Source organism: Bos indicus, unplaced genomic scaffold (genome assembly GCF_029378745.1).
Source record: "Bos indicus isolate NIAB-ARS_2022 breed Sahiwal x Tharparkar unplaced genomic scaffold, NIAB-ARS_B.indTharparkar_mat_pri_1.0 scaffold_70, whole genome shotgun sequence".
Lineage (NCBI taxonomy): Eukaryota > Metazoa > Chordata > Mammalia > Artiodactyla > Bovidae > Bos > Bos indicus.
Genome location: NW_027223730.1, coordinates 23,567 through 39,632, shown reverse-complemented (window position 1 = coordinate 39,632; position 16,066 = coordinate 23,567). Strand labels below are relative to the sequence as shown.

The 16,066-nt window shown below is 46.7% G+C and overlaps 2 protein-coding genes across 11 annotated transcripts in view; both read left to right on the top strand.

The window, feature by feature from the left end:
* The window catches only part of LOC109578038 (liprin-alpha-1-like), a 392,515-nt gene that overhangs the window by 367,152 nt on the left and 9,297 nt on the right, over positions 1–16,066 (top strand). The window lies entirely within an intron of this gene.
* Positions 7,464–15,165, top strand: LOC139182040 (liprin-alpha-1-like). 2 transcript variants are annotated; one of them, XM_070785530.1, is made up of 6 exons: positions 7,464–7,833; positions 9,023–9,118; positions 9,589–9,753; positions 10,853–10,954; positions 11,177–11,398; positions 14,703–15,165. In XM_070785530.1, the coding sequence occupies exons 1-6, from the start codon at positions 7,717–7,719 to the stop codon at positions 15,129–15,131; spliced, it is 1,131 nt and encodes a 376-aa protein (XP_070641631.1). In that variant the 5' UTR covers positions 7,464–7,716; the 3' UTR covers positions 15,132–15,165. The 2 variants fall into 2 exon arrangements, with proteins under 2 accessions (XP_070641631.1, XP_070641632.1); XM_070785531.1 differs by lacking the exon at positions 14,703–15,165 and adding an exon at positions 12,027–14,679 and having other exon boundaries at positions 7,465–7,833.

The following is a 16,066-nucleotide window of genomic DNA, read 5'->3' as shown; positions in this document are numbered from 1 at the left end:
GAGACGGACCTTTGTTGGTAAGTAATGTCTCTGCTTTTTAATATGCCGTCTAAGATGACCATAACTTTTCTTCCAAGGAGCAAGTGTCTTTTCATATCATGGATGCAGTCAGCATCTGCAGTGATTTTGGAGGCCCCCAAAATAGTCTGTCACTGTTTCCATTGTTTTCCTGTCTATTTGCCATGAAGTGATGGGACTGGATGCTGTGATCTTAGTTTTCTGAATGTTGAGTTGTAAGCCCACTTTTTCACTCTCCTCTTTCACTTTTCATGCAGAGGCTCTTTGGTCCTTCTTTGCTTTCTGCCGTAAGGGTCGTGTCACCTGCACATCTGAGGTTATTGATATTTCTCCCAGCAATCTTGATTCCGGCTTGTGTTTTGTCCAGTCTGGCATTTCACATGATGTACTCTGCATAGAAGTTAAATAAGCAGGATTATTTTTGCTTAGACATGATTTAAAATTATTTGGGGTATATTCCTAGGAGTGGAATTCTGGATCACGTGGCAGTTTTATGTTTAACTGCTTGAATAGTCACCAGACTGTTCTCCATAGTGGTTGCCTCATTTTACATTCCTATCAGCAAATTTTTTTTGTACCTAGTCCAGCAATCTTACTGTCTTATGTAGTCGATAGTTCATTTATATATAATGCAATTGGTGATGTACTTGGGTTAATATCTGCCATCTTATTATTCGATTTCAGTTTTTCCAAACTGTTTTTCTTGTTCTCTCTCCTGTCTTGACTTCTTTTGTATTATTGTATTTCTCTCTCTGATTACCTAGTTAGTTGTGCATTCTTTTATTGCTTACCCCAGAAATTATGATATGTACTCTTGACTTACAGTATTCTAATACAAATAATAACTTGGATCACTCTCCCATTAGTGTTCCTCTGACTCCTGCTTTATCATTTTATTATTACACATAATTATTTTGTATTTTATATGTCTCTTCAGGCATTGTTTTTTGTTTTTACAGAGAATATTCATTTCTGTTTTCCCACATCTTCCTATTTATTTAGGGGCTTCTAAGACGCTCAAAGCATTTTATGAAAGAGTTACACATTTCAAAGTTTGTTGATATTTCTAGAAAGCCATTCACATGTAACATATTTATTAAGAACATGGGGTTTACAGTCCCATCTGTAACACTTTGAGTCTCAGTTGCCTCATGGAAATATAGGGAATAATATGTTAAATACAGTAATATCTACCTCATAGGTGGCTGTGAAGATTCAATGAGAAAATAAAGTTAAGCCTCGTACTAGAATGCCATACACAAAGAAAAATTTCATTATTCTGTTGTGGCAAGTACATAATTCCTGAGGTTTAAAAAAGAATTGTTCTTATATTCTGTATTAGAATCATCATTTTGTCGTTTAAACATTGATTTTCAAAAGAACATGTTTCCTTTCCTAAAGTTTCCCCCTTCATTTTTTTCTCTTTCATCCATCTAATCCAATTATCTATGTCCCAAGGAATATTGATACTAGAACCTGTGTTTCAATAATAGAAATGTGTTACCGTAATAGAAGCAGCTTAGCCAAGACCGTCAAGTTCACCTTAGAGCCATTTGTAGAATTAAAACAAAAATTATTTGTGTAGAAAACAAACAACCCATTATTTCTATTTTCAGCCACAGAAGGCAGCCCATCTGTTGTTTATCTAATCTTGATTCAGAAACATACAAAAATAGAACAATAACATCATATCTAACTTATAATTTTAGTTTCATTTTCTGATAACAGTGTTTCCCCTTCACCAGACAATAACAGAAGGACCTGACAGAGGAGCACAGAACTAGAGAAACACTGTTTATGTGTTTAAAAGACAAACTAGAGAAGCATTGTTTATGAAAGGACCATAAGGAAATGGGAATGTGTTGCTCTTCCAACATTAATGACAGCAAGTAATTCTCTATGAATATATAGTATATACTACTAATCTTTTTTTTTTTTTTTTCTGCTACTAATCTTTAAAGTTGGTAAGTATCCTGCCTGTGACTTCCTAGCACCAAACTGATTTTTCCTCAACATTGTTCAGTGCCTGTCATAGAGGGAAAGAGGGAGAGTTACTGAAAAAATATTCAAAGTCTCTTATAGGAAAATATTTTGAAATATTATATTTTAGAAGTATAGACTATTAAATTTATTTTAAAAGTATTCATCCTATTATGTACAGGCTGTAAAATGCTATCAAGGGGCACTTTTGGATAAATACTTTAAAATATACGAGTCATTTTGGCCTGTGTGAAACAGACTAAATAGCCTAAGCCATGAGTTCCATTTTAGTCTTAACTCAGATCAACTGGTGGTGGTGGTGGTCATTCGTTAAGTCGTGTCGGACTCTTTGTGACCCATGAACTGCAGCACGCCAGGCTTCCCTGTCCTTCACTATCAAAGAGCCCTGTCTTTTTCACTATCAAAGAGCCCTGTCTTTTTCGGCTACTGTTGTAAATCCCGTAGACTAGCTGATAAACAACAGAAAGTTGTTTCTTGTAGTCCTGGAGGCTGGGGAGTCCCAAGATCATCAGCAGGTGCCACGTCTGGTGAGTCATGTTTCCTGGTTCCTAGACTGCCTGCTGCTTCTCCCTGTCCTCGCAGCACGGGAGCCCATTCCTTCCTGGCCTGACCCCTCCCAGAGTGCCTGCCTCCTAGGATCATCACCACGTGCGGGGTGAAGTTTGAGGGCCCATAAACTGTCAGCCCATTGCAGTCCCTAAGTATACTCTGCATTATTTCAGTCTTTTGAAATAATTCGAGCTTTCCTAATAGCCCAGTACATGTTCTTTTTGTTATATGTTCGTTGGGCTCTTGAAAATAATATGTATCAGTGGGAATGCAGTGTTCCGTGTGTATCAGTTACATCAGGTTTGTCACTCATGTAATTCAGATTCCAGTAGCCACGTTGAGTAAAAGCAGAAGTAGGTGAAATTACCTGTAATATATTTTATTTTAACACACCCCAAATATTGTCATTTCAGTGTGTAATCAACATGATAAAACCTAATGCAATAGTTCACGTTCTTTTTTTCATGCTAAGTCTTTAAAATCCAGCATGTGTTTCAGGCTTGCAGCGCATCTCATTGTAGAGCCAGCCACATTTCAGGTACTTCATGGTTGCAGGTGACTACGTACCAGGGAGCCCAGTTCCAGGAGAGATGTGTCTTTAACGTCTCCCACTGGGATTATGAACTCGGCTGTTACTCCTTTTCTATTTCTGTCAGTTTTTATGTATTGATATTTTGAGGTTATGTTATTAGGTACATTCAAGTTTAGAATCCTCATCTTCTTGCTAGACTGAACTTGTATCAGTATGAGATGTTCTTTTTTATTGCTAGTAATGCTTCTTTCTTTAGACACTATTTGACAGTGATGTTGCCACGTCAGTTTTCTGTCCGTGTTAGCTTGGGTATCTTTTACCTTCACCTGTCTAAAAGACCTTCCATCTTAACATGTACCTCTGAATAGTGTATAGTTTTCACTGGAATCAGTTTGAGTATTGGCTCTGTTTATAATGTTGATATTTCAGTGTGTAGACACCATGTTGCTGTGTGATTTCTGTTTGTCCCACCTAGTCTGTGTTCTTTGCTCTTGCCTTCTTTTAGAAGTATGAAGTGTTTCTCTAGTTCTGTGCTCCTCTGTCAGGTTGTTGGGTGTACATTTGCAGACACAGCGTGTGTTTTACATTCAAGTCTAACTTAGTACTCTTACTGCCTCCCTGACACGACTGTTTCCTCCTTGTCACTGTCACACTTTAAACGGTTAGATATATTTTTGGCATTAACATCATTGTTTTGTAGAGTTAGTATTTACCCTCACAGTTACCTCATTGTTGGTCTTTACTTGTTTTTTATATTTCCATCAGAGACTACTTTTCTTTTTCCCAAAGCACTGCCTTAATATTTTTTTTTAGTTCATGTGTGTGGGTGATGAGTTGTCTCATTTCCATTTGCCCTCAAAGTCTCTATTTTGCTTTCACTTTCGAAGAGAGTTTTTGTTGGATGTAGAATTCCAGGTTGGTGGTTATTTGTTTTTCAGCATTTTACAGATGCCAGTCCATTATCTTCTGACTTCCTTGTTCTTGGAAAGTCAGCTCTCAGTGTTGTTGTGCCGTTAAAAGCCACACCCTTTTTCCTCTGAGGGCTTGAACATTTGCTTCTTGCCTTAGGCACCCGCAGAGCTGCTGAAACCAATGTGTGGTTTTCATTTTTGACTCAATGGTCTGATTCTTGAACCAACTCTTACCACTGTCCCTGTCAGTCAGTTCAGTCGCTCCGTGTCTGACCCGTTGCAACCCCATGGGCTGCAGCACGCCAGGCTTCCCTGTCCATCACCAACTCCTGGAGCTTGCTCAAGCTCATGTCCATCGAGTCGGTGATGCCATCCAACCAGCTCATCCTCTGTCGTCCCCTTCTCCTCCTGCCTTCAGTCTTCCCCATCATCAGGTTCTTTTCCAATGAGTCAGCTCTTTGCATCAGGTGGCCAAAGTATTGGAGCTTCAGCATCAGTCTTTCCAGTGAATATTCAGGACTGATTTGCATTAGGATTGACTGACTGATTGGATCTCCTAGTAGTCCATGGGGCTTTCAAGAGTCTTCTCTGACTCCCCAGTTCAGAAGCATTGATTCTTTGGCATTCAGCCTTCTTCATGGGCCAACTCTCACATCCATACATGACTACTGGAAAAACCATAGCTTTGACTAGATGAACCTTTGTTTGGCAGAGTAATGTCTCTGCTTTTTAATATGCTGTCTAGATTTGTCATAGGTTTCCTTCCGAGGAGCAAGCATCTTTTAATTTCACTATCTGCAGTAATTTCGGAGCCCAAGAAAATAAAGTGTGTCACTGTTTCCACTGTTTCCCCATTTATTTGTCATGAAGTGATGGGGCTGGATGCTATGATCTTCATTTTTTGAATGTTGAGTTTTATGCCAGCTTTTTCACTCTCCCCTTTCACTTTCACTTTCACTAAGAGGCTCTTTAGTTTCAACCCCTGGAGGCATTTCTTATTCCCCTTTCTGTCTTTTCTCCACCACGAGGGTCCCCATTTATAGTTTTTAACAACATAGTTTAACAACAGATTCCTTCAATACATTCTATCCCTTTTCCCTCTTATATATATATTGTAACCGATCCGTCCTTCAGTTCACTGATCGTCTCTTCAGCTACGTCCAATCTGATGTTAAGCCCAGAGACTGAGTTCTTAAATTCAGTCACTGTTATTGTAAAGTTCTAGATTGGTTTTGATTCTCAGAAATTTTTCCTTTTGTCAAGTATATTTTTGAACAGGTGACATTTGCATCTGATACCTCTAGCATACCTCTGATACGCTGATATATATCTCATACCTCTGGATCTGGTTCAGTTCTTTTTCTCTTGGTCCTGTTTGTTGTTACACCCTCTTTTGCTTGTTTGGTTGCATGTTGGACATTATGTTTGGAAAACCCTAGAGGTTCTGAGTGATGCTGCGTTCTCCAGAGTTTCCTCTGACGCAGACCTCCAGTGGGGACAGAGCTGTCTGTTCACTCAGGGCCTGAGGGACTTGAGGCTTGGGGGTCCTTTTAAGCTCAGTCTCAGCAGCCTTCACCCACCTTCCCCCCCGACCCCAGGGAGGAGCTTTCCAGCGTCTCCAGTGTCTGGAAGCCTGGGGTGCCTCCCAGGGCCCCGCGTTCTCGGCAGGTCCTGAAGCCCACCGTCTCTCCTGAGCACCAGGAGGTGACTGATAGTCAGCGCTCAGCCGGTTTGGGCAGAGTGTTGGGTACGTTTTCTGATATCCGGACTGACTCGTCAGGCCTGCGCTTGACTTTTTGTCTCCACAGCCCAAGGAACCCTCCAGAGCTGTGTTAGCCAGCCCCCTCTGCTTGACTTTTTCCCTTCCTTTTCTTCACAGAGTCAGCTTTGCTCAGATGCCCCGAGGGAACGAGCGGCCCTCTCAGTCTCCAGCTCCCTCACTGAGCTTCGCTTGTGTTTGAAATCTTGGATTGTGGCTGCCTAAGGACCTCTTTTAAACCTTATTTAGCTTTTCTAGCTCTTGGTAGGCTGACCTACAAGATGCTTGCGTCTGTCACTGGAAGTGGAGACACCCTGGGGGGGGGGGGTCTTCTGTCATCTGAAGCCACATGTAACAGTCACAATAATTGTCTTGATCAAGTTTATTTGATACCAGGGAAAACAAGAACCAGGGGTCCTTGCTTGGTACCCATGGTTGTGTTTCTGGTCAGAGTCCCCAGCTTGCCTGGGCTGTTTCAGTGCCACCTGAACTTGGGAAGGAGGTGGAGCAGGCGGCCCACGCGGCCTGGAGACAGAGGAGCCGGTCTCCCCTCTGCCCTTGCCCCTGGCGGCCCAGGGCAGGCCTTGCATTGCCGGGCTGCTGGTGGTGGAGGCCAAGGCTGAGGAGGGAGGGGTTACGTGACCTGTATTCTGTGACATGGTCACACGTGGGTTTTCTTTTTCAGTTTGAAAAAATGACTGCTTTTAGTCTTCCCTCCAGTTTCACTTTAAGGTGGAAAATGAAGATTTTATTCGTAAAGTTGAGCACAGTGACCTTACAGTCTTTTTGAAAGCAACAGTTGATGTTTTAAGAACACATCTCAGAGAACTCCAGTAGATAAAGCTAAAAAAAGAGAACGTGTTCAGGGTGAACTGCGGGCAGGACCCCAAACTGTACCCTGTCTCTCCCAGAGTGTGTAATTGCTGAGATGGGTGGATATAGGACCCAAAGCACCCTGGGGACCGAGGTCCTCAAATGACAGCAGAGGGCCGGGCTGAGCCAGGAGCAAGTGGCCTGTGCCCTGGCGAGTGGAGAACCGCGAGGGTGGGAGTGGAGCCAGGAGAGGGGTGGGAGACGCAGGCGGGGTCTGGGAGGTGCTGGCTGTCGCGGCTCGAGGCAGGGACACCCCTGAACCTCCACCATGCAGTCCCCACGGGGCAGAGTCGTCTGGCAGCCGAGGGTCGAAGTAAAGAGGGCGAGTTCACAGCAGGTTGAATGAACCCCTGTACCCACTGTGGGTTCATTTTAAGTGCCTGGAGTGAGGTTGGTCAAGCCCTTGCTGAGCTCGAGTGAGGGAGTCTGACAGGGAGGACTGAGCTCAGGGTGAGAGTGAGGGGCAGCTAGCGTGGTGAGTCCTCCTCAGCTGAGTGGGTTCTGGGGACGCCCTTGAGTTCAGGGCTGCCCTTTCAGTAGCCTCACTGGAGGCTTGTTTGGGGGGTAGAGGGGGCAGAAGCCCACTTAGAAGACGTGCTCATTCCCAGGGGTGGTGGTTTCTGAAGGAGTTTATACTGGTTGGTTCGACTGTGACCCAGTACCTTGCAGGGTCGTGTTTGACAGGGGGCCTGAGCTGTGGGCACAGCCTGCCTTCTCCTGCACTGCGCACTCAATTGTTGACTTTTTGGCAGCCCCTCCCCCCTCTCTGCACCCTTGACAGTGGACCTGAGCCCAGCCCCCCTGTTGCCACGGAGCCCCTTGTGACCGAGTGGGTTCCAGTTCTGGGCTCCTGGGAGATGTGCTGGAGGCGGAGCCTTCATGCCATTTGGTGGTCATAGTGTGAGAGCAGTGGTCATAGTGTGAGAACGGTGTGTGTGAGAGTGGTGTGTGAGAGCAGTGTGTGTGAGAGTGGTGGTCGTAGTGTGAGATTGGTGGTGATAGCTCGGTAGCCGAGGTATCCTACCGTGAAACAGCGGTTGCCCCCGAGTCGGGGGCTGCCCCTATCCGCGAGGATGGGTCGCAGAAGGGCCCGCCTTTGGGCGTTATTCCAGCGCTGCAACCCCAAGGCAAAGGCGAAGACTAGGAAGGACTTGGCCTCGGCCCACGTCCTGGAAGCAGAGCGGCCTGAGGTGAGAGCAGCCGGGGGCTGGGCCCATCAGATTGGCCCTCACCCGGCGAAGCATTGGGGTTGTGTTTCATTTTGTTAGCATGGTTGTGGGCCCTGCCGGCCAGGGCATTCTGGCCTTAGTGGGCAGGATCGACCCCAGCAGGTTTACCTTGTAAGAGGTTGTGCAGTTGCTGCATGGAGGATGGGCGGGGGCCCCACAAGAAGGGAAACACTGGCTGGAGAAGTCACTGGGGCACATGGACTGAGCTATAGAGTCAGTCCTTGAAGCAGAAAGGGTAAGGCCCTTAATGTCTCCCTTCTTGCAAAGAAAGGATATACGGGCTGGAGGAATCTCTGGGGCATGAGGATCGAGCTAGAGAGTCAGTCCTTGAAGCAGAACAGCTAAGCCCGTTAATGTCTCCCATGTTACAAAGCACAGACCAGTGTGTCCAGTATTTTAATGACAGGTACCTACTGCTTACGTGTATGACATACACCCTCATAGCTACACATGTCTACTGCATGCCTCTTACAAGTGCTGGGCACTGTTCTGGGTGCTGAACACTCAGTATGTAGTAGGGGATACGTAGCCCAGGATTTTTTTAATTTCTGCAAAGAAAAATAGAAGAACGAAAGACTCCGTGGGGTTCAGTTTGAGCAAGTTCACCACGTGGATGGCCCCGCATGCACGCAAATTGTGGTAAAGTACATATAACATAAATTTAACATTTTAACCGGTTGATTGAATGACTGGGTGGCTTCTGTGGAGTCAGGCTAACAGATGGTTTTGAGGTGGCATCCGCCTTTTTCCCAGAGGAACACTCCAAAGCCTCGTGGCCTTGTAGACCTTCTTTTTTTTCTTCACTTTCCCCAGTGGCTCCAGGTCTGTGTGTCGTTTAAGAATCTCTTTATCCACTTTGTTGTTAGGTTTACGTTTTGGAAAGTTTCTCAAATGTTCCTGGGTCTTGAGAAGGCAGGCTTGGATTCCAGGTTCTCTCCTGCCACGTGCCTGCCAGGTCGAGGTGGAGGCTGAAGGCCACTCTGAGTTGTGGTGGTCTGTGTGGTCTTGGGGTCAGTGGACCCCTCTTCTCTGGAGGGGCATGGAGATCCTTTGTGTGGAGCCTGGAGAGACTTGACAGGGTCAGTCTTCACAGTCTCGCTCTCTTTTTAATTTATGTTTGCGTTTAGTTTCTCATTTAACTGTTTTCTAGGAATTTCCAACTCCCGAAGGATATACCTACAGGGAGCAGCTTTGTAAAGCCAAAGAGGAAATCGCTCAGCTGAAAGCTGAAAGAAACAACACCAGGGTCAGTAGGGGGATTCTCATGTGTTGACATTTGCCCCGCGGGAGTCACCACTGGCCTCCGTGTGCTGTCTTTAAACATTGTCTGATTTTCAAGTCATTTTCCACATCTTCCCACTGAACAGACCAGGGTGGATCAGTTCTGGGTTCTCATACCTTGCTTCAAATTTCTGATGAGAGCTAATGTAATTTTAGTACATATGAGGGGGGAGTTCTCTTAACTTACATTTTTGTCCACGCTACACTTTGTGTGGGATCTTAGTTCTCTGACCAGGGGTTAAAACCCATGATCCTTGAAGAAGTGTGGAGTCTTAACTACTGCACCCCTGGGGAAGTCCACTCTAACTTTCGACTGAACTGGCAGGATTCCAACGTGCCTTAGCATGTTTCCGGCTATAGCGTGAGGCTGAGAGGAGTTATCGGCCCAGAGTTCGAGCATGAGGTTGAAGGTGTTCCTTTGGCCCTGCCCTGCAGCTGCTGCTGGAGCACCTGGAGTGCCTGGTTTCGAGACATATTCCACCCGTCGGGATGACAACAGGCAAGCGGCAGGCGCAGTCCCCAGCCGGCATGAGGAGTGAGGTGGAGGTGCTCAGGGCGCTGAAATGGCTCTTTGAACACCACAAGGCCCTGGACGAGAAGGTACCAGCCATCCGGCCATCCTGGATTTGTACACTTGCTGCCTTGTTAGGCGGATGATGCACATATTTATGTAACTAGTTGACTTTTGAGCGTCTTGAATTCTTGTATATACTTTTTTTTTCTGTAAGAATTCAGAGTTTTATATGGTTAAAAAGCGTTGCCTGCATACATGCTCAGTCGTGTCCGAATCTTTGCAACCCTGTGGACTGTAGCCCACCATGCTCCTCTCTTCATGGGGCTTCCCAGTCATGAATACTGGAGTGGGTGGCCATCTTCTACTCCAGGGAATCTTCCTGACCCAGGGATCGAACCTGCCCTCGTGCATTGGCAGGCGGATTCTTTACCACTGAGCCACCTGGGAAGCCCCCAGTTAAAAAGTATTAGTTGGCATGAATGTCTCAAGATTTATTATATTCTGTATATCAATTTGCAGTTAAAAACTGGGTAATAATTTATTTAGGAGAACATTTTGTTCTCTCAAACTTAGAATTTAAAGCTGTTAACAAGCAGATTCTCTTGACGTTAAGATCAATGAGAGACATTCAAGGTATTCTGTGACAGTATCCATGTATTAGGGTGAGTATACACTAAGAAGTGTACTAACGTATATACACACATCAACACACAGTGACTCGGCCCCTTTGATTTGAGTTGAGAGCGTGATTACGAGTAGCACTTGAAAGGTGTAGTTTGTTAGAAGAAGAATTAGGTGCCACACATAAAGAGGTAAGTTTGATCAGTCTTTGTGTAATTTCCGTGAAGGGTTTGTCATTTGAATCCTTTCATTTTAAAAAAGAATGAAGGCTGTAGTGGTGGGCATCAGATGTTATTTATCTTTCTGATTGAGGACCCACCCACCAGGGTTATTTTAATGACTAGTAAACTAGACTTGTGGCTCAGAGTTGCAGGATCTCTTAAGTACCCCTTTGTCCAGTAGAAGACAAATTCTGACTCTAATCACCTGGTGGTATTTGGGATGGATAGCATCACCATGTATTTTCTTTTTATGTTGTGTTTTCAGTTTAGAGTTGAGTTTTCCAGGTGGAGTTTTGCTGTCTTTACTTATTTCTTTACTCTGATTCAATTTTTTTGGTTTTAGCAGATGATTCTTTCAGAGGAGAATAACCAGGAAAAGATACTAACGGACAGGGTGCTTGATGTACATCATGAGCAAGAAAACATGCCAAGCGCCAATGGAAAGGCAAGTCCTTGGTCTCGCTCTCTGTCTGGTTCTCGTCTTACCATCCAGTCTGTGCGGGGCTGTTGGGACCTCTCACCGATGCACCATGTAGGTCTGAGTGGCCACGAGGGTCCTGTGAGCTCCCAGAGCGCAGAAGGCAGTTTTGACCTCACAGATTGCCCGGAAGTACTGTGTTCCCTCCCTCCCAAAACCAGGCTGTGTAAGGCTTCCTTTCCCCCTTAGAGACCCTCCGACGGCTCTCTAAGCCACAAGGAAGACATGGTTAAGAAGATGGAGCTCCAGGAAATCATAGAGAGGCAGTTGCGGGAGCAGAGCCAGATGGAGGAGCGCCTGGCAGCCCTCTCTGCCCACGTGAAACATCTGGAGGAGGACCTGGACACGGCCAGGAAGGACCTCCTCAAGTCCAAGAACATGAACAGAAAACTTGAGCAGGACATCCGCGAAGTGAGTGACTGCAGCTGTGTCTGTTGTCCTGAGGTGGAATGTGGGTTTCTTGTTCTCCCGGGGATCTCAGCCTTGGGATGGCTGCGTGAGTAAGAGCAGAGCACTGGACAGACCACAACTGGCTGCCTCCCTGCCTCCGCGTCGAGGTCTCTGGGGTAGAAGAGGCCTGGTCCAGGCGGTCCGTTGGCAGTGGACCAACATGAGGGCAGCCCTGACGCTGTGCCGCACCCTGGGTGTGGACTCCTCATTTCCACAAGTTCTAGGGGGCCCACTGTGTTCCTTTTTTAAAAATTCATTCATCCATTCATTCATTTATTGGCGTATAGTTGCTTTACACTGCTGTGTCAATTTCTGCTGTACAGCAAAGTGAATCAGTCAACTATCTATCTATCTATCTATTTACGTGTCTGTCTCTCTTTTAGATTTCCTGCCCATTTGCTTCACCACAGAGCACTGAGCAGACTTCCCTGTGCTGTACACTAGGTCCTCACTCGTTGACTTTATGTGTAGTATCAGTGCTGTATATATGTCAACCCGAGTCTCCCGGTTCATCCCCGCCCCCCGCCCCCCGCAACTGCCTGTCGAATGTGTTCCTGATGATGCTGAAATTTGCTTCTGATTCACTCAGGCGAGTCTGGTGACACCTGTGGAGCCTGTTCTCTCGGAGAGATGGGAGCATGCTGTGTGGGCTCTGCTGAGGCAGCTTGCCTGGCCATCTTCTCGAGTTTTCTGAGGTTCCGCTCCTTGAAGGGATGTGTGACAGTGATACCGGCGGTCAGACAAGTCGAGTGGTGTTTGCTCACCCTCAGATCCTCAGGCCCGAGCTGTGTAACCATGTGGAATCGTGATGTCTCTGGCGGTCATGTCTGCGGGTGTCCTGATTTATGAGAAACTCCCTAGCGGTCACTGTGAAAACAGAGAGTGCTGGGGACTCAGGCCTCTTCCTGTGAGCCTCGCCTCTCCTCTGTGCACAGACAGACAGCACCCACCCGGCCCACCCCTCTCCCGTGAGACCGTCTCAGAGAGAACCCCTCCAACATGTGGTACAGCAGGTGTACTTGTTTAGTAGCTTGGTGTGAGTAATTCTGTGTGAGAACTCAAAACAGAAATATTTGCACAGGTTTGCATAAGCTATTCACACTACTCTTTGGCAACAGGAGATTAGGTGGCAGAGTTTAATACGTATAGAATTCTAGAAAACGCGTTTTCAAGACCTTTCACTTTTAAAGTTAGGACTTTGCTCTCACATTGGTTACTTAGTGACCAGGGAGGGACCTGAAGTGGATTTTGAAGTGGCGGACAGGAGTTGCACCAGCAGCAAGTTCTGGTCCTGGTTTGAGCGTTTCATCCATGTGGTGTAACTCTGCTTTTGAAGAACTAGGCTTGAGAAGGCTGCTCCCAGTTGTGTACAATTTGACTTCTGTTTCCACTCGTTAATATTCTACTTTAATTCTGAGGAAATTGCATGAGACTTTTCCAACTTTCACTCGAGGAAATGAGCCTCAGAGCTCCCCGTTGGATCTGTTGAAGGTCCCTCCTTGTTCTGGGTCAAGCCCGCCTGTATGGTGTAGCAGACAGAGGTCCTGACTTCATGCCAGATACCTTCCCTCCTGGAATTCTTGGAATAACAGGGTAGTTTAGTATACTTTTCGTTTGCTGTTTGGGTTTATGATGTAGAAAAGAAGCTTGGTAAACCAAGTGGCTGGACAGAACGTTAAGACAGATGGGTGCCAATCGTGACCTTTGGGATAGGCGCATTTTTGCTCACGTCCGAGAAAACTGCCGTGTCTAGGATTTTTATTCTGAGGATGTTAACTTTATGTTTGATTTGAAACTTAGGACGACATCAGTAATAAACTTGAAAATGAAATTGCAAATAAGGATTCTAGGCATCGACAGGTAATGGCTTTTATGAACCGTGTCTGACTTTTATAGTAGTGAATTACTGAGGAAGGAAGGTAAAGATCTTTTCATGTGACTCCCACATTGGAAATCAAGTCCCAGTGTAAAGTTCTTATGACCCTAAAATACTGTGTTCAAAAGTGTGGATGTACATCATGGTAAATCAGCTGTACTGGAAGGAAATACATTTTTAAAAAATTGCGGGTGACTGCAACTTACAGGTTTGAATTATTTGGGACTTGGTTTAACCATTTTGTGGAATTCCATTCCTGACTCTTTTGTTTTACTTGAAGGTGAATCTGTTGGCTTGTTAGAGTTGTTACCGAAAGAGTAGAGAGCAGCAGGGAACTTCACGGCAGCTGGCTGCCTGTTGGGAACTGGGGTCACTGTGACAAAAGGCAGGGTTAGAGCTCCGGTCTGATTAGGGTTTGTACTTCCTGTGGTGTGGTGAGCCTTACTCGCTCCTGTTCCCGAGTGGTCTCAGATAATCAGGACTTAACCAGGAAAACCAAATCTGGCTTCTCCAAAACAAAGTGAGTCAGTCTGGTGCGTGCCAAAGTGTATCATTGTCCCCACCCCAAAAATAAAATACTAGAAAGCCATTGAAAAGTATGATGGGGAATGCTAATTAAAAGCATCACGATATACAAAATAATGGCTGTAAAAGGCAGATCAGAAAATACTATGTACCACATGCTATTGTTTTCTGCGGGTTTTAAAGCATAGCATATTGTTTGTGTACGTACATAGAGGAATACGCACACAGAAAAAGTAAGAAAGCTGCTTAGAAACAAACGCTAACCTCTCAGGAACCTGAGCTTATAGATAGTTTAATTTTTTTCTTTTTTAAAAAAGAATCTGTCTAAATGTTCTACATTGAAAGTTTTTCAGAGTAAGAAGATCTGTTAAAAGAATAATCGTGCATTTACAAATACTAGTTGACTGGCATTTCACCAGGCATGCTCTTATCAGGTCTGTATTTCAGAGGAGATGAAAGCCATATTTTGGCTTACACGCCCGTAGCCATCTGCGGTCGGTAGGGTTCCCTCTAAATGATGATTCTGGTGACGTTTTAAGAAGGGTCTGTAGTGAACCCTTCTTCCCTTAACTTGTCAATAAGAATGAATAAGATTCTACAGATCTTCTTTAATATAGAAGAACTTTTTTTTTTTTTTTTTTAAGATGTCCTTGGGGAATGTTTAGGAAAAGCAAATACTCTGGCAGGAGGTGTTCTGCTCACTGAGACCAAGCCCAGGAACACTGAGAGAAAATATACCCTGAGGGAGCTTCCGAAACAGAATGAATCCACTAGACACGTGCATTTAGGTTTTGTCTCAGCTTACTTAAAGCGACAGTGGCTACACCTCTCGGCCTGTGTTGATCCTCTGCTCTCCCTTTGTAGACAGAGGATAAGAACCGCCAGTTGCAGGAGCGCCTGGAGCTGGTAGAGAAGCTACAGCAGAGACTGCGGAGGGCAGAGACGCTGCCCGAGGTGGAGGCGGAGCAGGCGCAGAGGGTGGCCTCGCTCTCCAAGGTGCTGCTTTGGGTCCCTGGGGGGCGGGCACAGGGAGGGCCTGTTCCCCTGCTCTCCCACCGAGCCCCTGCCCATGCTGCTCAGTCCACACAGGAGCGCAGACATGGGGGTCGTGCTGCCCGTCTGAGATGGGAGCGCTCCCTGAGTGTCAGGCACGCCCCACTTCTGCGTCATCCCTACGTTAATTTCCCTCCAGTTTTGTCCCGAGTTCTGTGTGTCCCTAGGACGCTTCAGCTCCGAGTCACTGCTGCTCAGAGTTCAGTCAGCCACTCAAAGCCTAGCAGGATAGAGACCTAGAAAAATCCCATTCTCGTTTAAGAGATGGCCAAAATAGCTCTGTAATGAACACAGTTTTAAGTTTTATCCATACACTTGTTAAAGAAGTCCCAGCAGGGCATGTGCAGACCCGAGGCCCCACTCCCCACTCGCCGTCCCCAGGAGCCCGCGGGTGAGAGGCCATGTCCTTGGGATGTGGCGCTGCTGGGGGCACCGACCCCATTGCCAGCCAGCCAGCCCACCCTGTCCTTCTGATGGGAAAGGTGTTGCCCTGCGCTGCTGGTGGGCACTGGCTGAACATAGAGAGTCGGGCCGGGTCTGTGCTGACGCGGCTGTCGGAAGCCTTGCCAGGAGCTTAGTGAGTGCCCGAGGGGCCATCACGTCGCGGGAGGCCGCCGGTGTCCGGTGCTCACAGACCCTCCCAGAGCAGGGTCACTAACAGCCGCCAGGGGGCACCCTTCTGCCTGTGATCTTCCTCTCCAGGCTTGGTTTCTCCTCTCCCCTGGCATCTCTGCTGTCCATCCCCAGTCGGCCTTGTAGTCCGACCTTTTGTCTTCCGGAAGCTCTACCACTCAGGAGGCTAAACGGTTCGAACTTCCTTCCCAGCTTAGGAAGGTAGAACGTGTGCCTCGGGTTTGCCGCTGTCTGCTGCTCACGCGGGCTCGCCACAGGCAGTCCGAGGAGGGAGCGCAGCGGCCGTGGGTGTGGGGCCTGGGGCACGGGGAGCACGTCTCCTCTCACGAGCTGGTCACCAGCATCCTCCGTGAGCCATGTGTCACACACGAAGCCGCGCAGGCTGTGTGAGCAGGCATGCGGGAGTGCTCCTGGCGAACCCAGGGCCCGTGGTTCGCACAGAGCATGGCCCGCTTGCCGCCCCTGCGATCACAGCCCGCGTGCTGTCAGGACAGGGTTGTTGTGAGCGGAGCTGACGCTGTTCTTGGCCGACAGGCAGGAGA

Excerpts from the sequence above, each read along its gene's own strand:
- LOC139182040 (XM_070785530.1), top strand. The coding sequence starts at position 7,717 with ATGGGTCGCAGAAGGGCCCGCCTTTGGGCGTTATTCCAGCGCTGCAAC. Across the intron at positions 9,119-9,588 it reads CTGAAAGAAACAACACCAGG|CTGCTGCTGGAGCACCTGGA; the intron begins GTCAGTAGGGGG and ends CCTGCCCTGCAG. Across the intron at positions 10,955-11,176 it reads TGCCAAGCGCCAATGGAAAG|AGACCCTCCGACGGCTCTCT; the intron begins GCAAGTCCTTGG and ends TTTCCCCCTTAG.